Here is a 6,000-nt window from a genome sequence, read left to right as displayed (position 1 = left end):
TCAATTTTATCAACTAACAGCATCAAAATTTTCCAAAGTTCCACTGGTATGAAAATCCACCAACAGGCTGAGGGGAAAAAAAAAGAAACCACCACCCCTAAAATTACTATAGAATGTATTATTCCAGACAATTCTGAACACATATGCTATATGAAGGGTCTCTGTCCTCACAGGAACCCCAAAACTAATTAGCAAGTGACAACACAACCCTTCACTCATTTTTGTGAAATAAAAATATTCAAGTGTCAAAATCCTACAGTATAAACCTTTCCACTTACTCCTACCCAATGGTTTTATATTTTGTAAAAAATTAAAAAAAAAAAATCAAACAAAATCCAATTAAGACAAAAAATGGTTTTATTTATTTTAATTTCAGTCGCTACTGAAGATTAAAAATTGATACAATTTTTCAGGTTAACCACTCATATCCACTACTCACAGAGAGTGGAAGTATGAAGGATTTATTTTTTTTTTTAACCCATCTAACGTTGATTTATTTTAAACTCTTAAATCAATTAGTTCCTTTATGATGTTGGAAAGTAAACATCAGATAAGGCAGGCACAATGGTAATATCGGTGCTGAGCAGGAAATAAAATCTCCTTAGAAGCAAAAAAAAAAAAAAAGCCCAGCATGATGGAAGGAATCAGGCTTTGGGGTGCACCAAAGGGAATTTGGTTTGTTTTTAAAAAAATAAAGTCATCCTTTCAGTATCTTCTGCTATTGGAGACAGCAGATGCTGCCAGACAGCGAGTGTGAATCATTTCTTCCAGGAACACCAGGGGGGTAAGGATGGGGAGTCTGGGCAGCTTGGCTCCACTCTACTGCCATCACCAGGGGTTTTCCAGGATCTGGTATTACCTGAAGGGCCTGGGACAGTCACCCCCAGGATAGAAAATTTCAGCCCGAGTGGCCACAGCAGAATTTACAGGCTAAAATAACAAATTAACCTTCTTAGCTCCAACAGAGGACAATATTCTGCTTTGTCTCCAACCACTGGCAGGAGAGACCTTTCAGACTCGATCACCTTTGTAGGAAGAACCGATACGTGTTGGTGCACAGCATGAATCAAAGATATTTACATGAACCTTCATCCTGCTGCTGCTCAGCTCGAGAGCCAGAGTGCAGTGATTTCTTCCTGCTGGTGCAAAGTACTTGTCCTTCCTGTCAGTGAGATTGGGACCAGAAGAAAACTTGGATTAATCGCTGCTTCTTCACATCACTGTGGCACTCTGGGCACTTCTTCACCATCTGTATGAATAAATGAATAAAATACATACATAATGTATTAAATCTCTCTATCAAGTCTTCAACTGTCCAATATGAACCATAAGCCATGTGTAGTCATTTTACAGTCCCCAAGATTGTGGTTTCGCTATTTTTCAAGGCAGTGTTACTGTGCAGTCAGTTATTTAACTGCTCGTAATAAAAGGAGGAGAAAAGAAAGCCTCTCAGTAAAGCAGCAAGAAGTTTACAGCAGTTATCGCAAATTAATTGCGGCTATGACATGTCTGGAAAACTAAAATACAGGAACGAGGAAATACAGAGCCTGCAAGAGCTGCCATGAAGTAAAGGTGTTCTAGTGGTTGGTGAAATCCCGTAAGATGGCTGATGAGTTCCCTGAACTCCTGCTTCCTCTTGCACGGATGAGAAGGAAGTGGCCTGGGCATATCAGGACATAGGTGGCAGATGTGGTCATGACCAACCAAGAGTTTTGTAGGGGAAACAAGCACATTTATTTCTTCATACCACCCCACACCTTTCTCAATTAAACAGCAGAAGATTGGGTTCACGAGGCAACGCGTCTCCAGCCACGTTTCCCTTTGCTTCTTCGCTAATCTTCAAGTCTGGTCCTTCAGCCATTTGACCTGCAGATGAACCTCAACTGTTCTTTTGATATCTTGCAAGTTACTGGTAAAACTAAAATGCTCTGCTTATTTCAAAAGTGATGTAGTAAAAAAAAAAAAAAGTGGGTTTTTTAAAAAAATTAACCTGTGTGAGAAAATTGCCAGCTCCAAAGGCTAAAGCAAGGGTTACCTACAGCAGTGGGGCTGCGCAGTATGGAAGTCAAACACTGCAAAGTGGGTTTGGGCACTAGTGTTTTGAGTCTAAAAACATTAACTGAAATACCGTAAGTGGAGGGGGAGAGGAAAACTCACTTTACCTCCCGGTAGACAATGATTTGTCAAAAGAGCTCTGAAAATTTTAACCGTAATATATAATTGTGAAAATCTCGTATTATTTGCCCATTCTTTTCTGTCTGGAAAACCTGCAGAAAGAGCATGAATAAACGATGCATTTAAACACTGAAAAGCAGCAGCAGACCTCTGCACAGAACACTAAAACCAGAAGCAGCCCACACTGGCACAGCATCTACAAGACTTTCCCCCCCTGTGCACCTAAAATCACCATCAGGTGCCAGCACTGATCCCTCTAACACCCCTCCAGCTGCAGGGAGTTCCGTCTGCTCCTCCAAAAGCTTCCAAAACACTCCAAAATTATTTAACTGCCTCTCCTCATCACTAAGCTCTTGCAGTAAAATAACTAATTGGAAAAGACACTGCGATTTGCAAGACCCAAGTCATTGCATTTTGAATGATAAGCTGTTAGTCACTTCCTCAGAGGACAATATGCATGAAAGTTGCTTCTGAGCTTAAAAAACACAGTGAGTAACTTATTAGCACAGAAGAGTTTTCAAATCCAGCCCAGTCAGTGGTGACAAAGCCCGATGCCTCTGATGAGAGTTCAGAGCTCAGGCACAGAAACCATAGTTGCTCATTTCCTGCTGGTAAAGGCACCTTGATCCCAAACGGCCCCAACAGCATCAATCGTCTGTGCAACCAACCCGGGGATGCGGATGGACGTGTCAGGAGATGGTTCCTCTGGGATTGGTTTCAGAGAAACACGGAATAATCTTCTTCCTGTTTGCAATCCTGTGCTCTGAGCCAGGCTGTTCTTCCTTCTCATCTGCGTGACTAGCAGAGAACAATTGTCTTGTCACGGGGAGAAGAGTCTCCGCGCATCAGTCCTCAAGTAACACCCCAAACGACCAGATATTTGATTTTTCAGTAACTGAACTACACTTGAATCGCGCTATAAGTGAGCTCACACGGGCGTAGATCCACTGAGAACCGTTCATCATTGGAAAGGTATCTCCTAAGAAAGGTGAGAGGTGACCAGGCCGTGGAGTTTCACATTCTCCGTAACAAAGGCTACGGAACGTGAGTCGCGCTGAGCCCTGAGGGGTGGGACAAAGGGCTCAGCTGGTGAGAAGATGCTCCCTACATCCCCCACACCCAACAGTTTGTTGTTCAAAGCAAGAAAAACCCCATATTGTTTGAAATAAGGCATTTGATGCTCGTGGAGGAGGCAAATGGATCATCCTGCTGGCGAACCAGGACGACTCCAAGGGGCACTTATGAAGGGACACGATAGCCATGATGCGTTTTCTTGAGAACTAGAAGAATATTTTGTTTGTCCTTTTTTGAACAAGTGGGCCATTAAACTGAACTAGCAAGAAGCGGGTTCAAAATGACAACAACAACAACAAAGTAGTGAGATGGCTCTTCACCTAATGTTTGGCTGTTTGCCACAGGACACGGACGGCAGGTTCGTTTGTGTTCAGAGGGAATCGGACGAGGCGATGGAAATGCAGAGGTTTCTGAGTAAATAGAAGCAACCTTTGGTTCAGGGAGTTCTTGTGCTGCAAATAGCTTCGGGGCTGAGAGACCACCTACAAGTATCATCACTCATGCCTGCCACATTCTTTTATCCTTCCCGAGCCATCCTTTTTTGGCCACTGGCAGAGGCAGAGTGCTGGGCTGGATAAGACTTTACTCTGACTCAGTGTGCCTGCTATTGTATTCTGATTACTTGCTTCAAACTTTATCTGCCTTTCCTGATCTTTACAAATTAGAAGACTGTGTTCAATCAGAGCTGTGGTATGCTACCACAAAACAAAGCTCTGATTCACTTTGCTAAGAAGAAAAAAAAAAAACAATACCACACAGATACTTTCTTTCCTCTGATATCACCTGGTACAACGTGGGATGAAGTTTCACCGTAACTAGCAAGATTATTCAGGTTAAGTGGCAAATACGGAAGTCATTAATAACAAACAACCTGTGGGGAATGACTCATTTCCCCAAACGTTGTTTTGGACCGGATACCTGAATAGAACAGAGTCCTTCCAGTTGGTAGGGTCCTACAGCCCCCATCTAGTCCAACTCCCTGCGTACCTCTGGGATCAACCAAAAGTTAAAGCACCTGAAGGGCACTGGGGCATCGACCACCACTCCAGGAAGCCTGTTCCAGCGTTTGACCACCCTCTTGGGAAGGAAACATTTCCTAACATCTAGCCTGAACCTCCCCGACAGAGCTTTGAAGGGCTCCCGGGCTCCTGTCGCTGGCTCCCAGGGTGAAGAGCACCTCCCTCTCCACGTGCCCTCCTCAGGAAGCCCGAGTGATGAGGTCACCCCTCAGCCTCCTCTCTCCAAACCAGACAAACCCAGTGTCCTCAGCTGCTCCTCACAGCACACGCCTTCCAGCCTCCCACCAGCTTCACTGCCCCCCCTCTAGAGCCATTCGAGTACCTCGATCTGAAATACTGTCTAATCTAGTAAACCCAACTATTTTAATCTCCAGTCTAAGAGATGTGCAATCAGATAAAGGATTAAAAAAAAAAGCTTAGACTAAACAAGCTCTGTGATTTTTCTATGAGCTACAAACTCACATTAACTTGAGGATTAAGGAGAAAACCAGACCTCAGAATTACTATTTTCAAGACAAAAGCCACAGAACAGGGCAGTACAATTGCTCAATATACAACAGTTCTAATTTTGTGGGTTCTTAAACTGACGAAACAACAATTACATCTTACTGGCAAAAGGAGAGAGTTTTTCCCCAGCCCCTTCCAAGATAAAAGTTTATGGGCTGAGATAACATAATTGCTGTGGGATAACAAATGCTTGCCTAACCAAAAGGCAAACTCCCCAAGGAGCTCCTTCTGTTCCTTAATCAAGTCTCAAGCAGCAGAGATTATAAACACATGCCAGTAAAATTCTTGTCATGATTTTCCTAGAGTCTTTTCTGAAGTGGAGTATGCCAACTGTCAGATGTTCATCCCCGTGATACTTGAGCATAAAAGGAAAAACTGAGTATTCAGTGGTAATTCAAGTGCCTGTGCAAGGGCAATTGGTTTGACTGCCTGACCTGCAGCTGTCTTGTATTGGATTATAAGGAATACATTAAGAAAGCACATTCAGATTTTCACATTTTCGAAGAAATATGGCATAGAAGACTGAGGATGAAATTTATTTGAACAGTTATTCTGAATTCCCTCTAGGAGATACATGTCTGAGAGCATCAGGCAGGGCATTACTCTCTACTCCTCTTGGACCAGCTCTTGGTTTTATTGGGATGTTAGTATATTGTTTATTTTCTACACTTAGCTGGCGTAATTTAGTGTCATCTTCCTAAGACCTTTCTCTGCAACTTGGAATGACCGATCATTTTGTACTTACTTATAGATCCACAGGTTGAAGAAATTTCTTTTCATTCTGTTCTGGTTTTGTAGGTCCCTGAGCTCCATTGATTAGTATTTTCCACCACCTATGAACGTTTAGAAACCACCCTGCTCTCTTATCAGACTCCCATCTCCAGGCTCACAGATTATTAATACCTGGCTGTCAAATCAAACGTTGGGTAAGATGCTACCAAACACGTGGGATCATCAGCTACATCCTCTTACCTAAAAGAATTTCAATCACCAATTTACTCAGCCAGGAAAACTAAAAGGAGAAGGTAACACCAGGGTATTTGAGCATGAATTTAGAACCACGGATTCACAGAAACATTTAGGTTGGAAAAGACCCTTCAGATCATGGAGTCCAACAGTTAACCAAGCCCACCACCAAACCACATCCCTAAGCACCACATCTACACCTCCTGTAAATACCTCTAGGTATGGGGACACCACCACTTCCCCAGGCAGCCTGCTCCTG

The 6,000-nt window shown here is 43.0% G+C and overlaps 1 protein-coding gene across 2 annotated transcripts in view; it reads right to left on the bottom strand.

Annotated features, from left to right (window-relative positions):
* Positions 1-690: 690 nt before the first annotated feature.
* Positions 691-6,000, bottom strand: part of RTEL1 (regulator of telomere elongation helicase 1) — a 48,872-nt gene continuing 43,562 nt past the window's right edge. For both annotated transcript variants that reach the window (XM_026862187.1, XM_026862188.1), the window contains one exon: positions 691-1,249. In XM_026862187.1, the coding sequence (XP_026717988.1) occupies positions 1,166-1,249 (84 nt within the window). In that variant the 3' untranslated portion in view covers positions 691-1,165. The remainder of the gene's footprint in view (positions 1,250-6,000) is intronic.

This window comes from Athene cunicularia (genome assembly GCF_003259725.1).
Source record: "Athene cunicularia isolate RWA chromosome 20 unlocalized genomic scaffold, athCun1 chr20_part1, whole genome shotgun sequence".
Classification (NCBI taxonomy): Eukaryota; Metazoa; Chordata; class Aves; order Strigiformes; family Strigidae; genus Athene; species Athene cunicularia.
The sequence above is the reverse complement of the archived record's forward strand: the minus strand, read 5'-3'. Positions and strand labels throughout refer to the sequence as shown.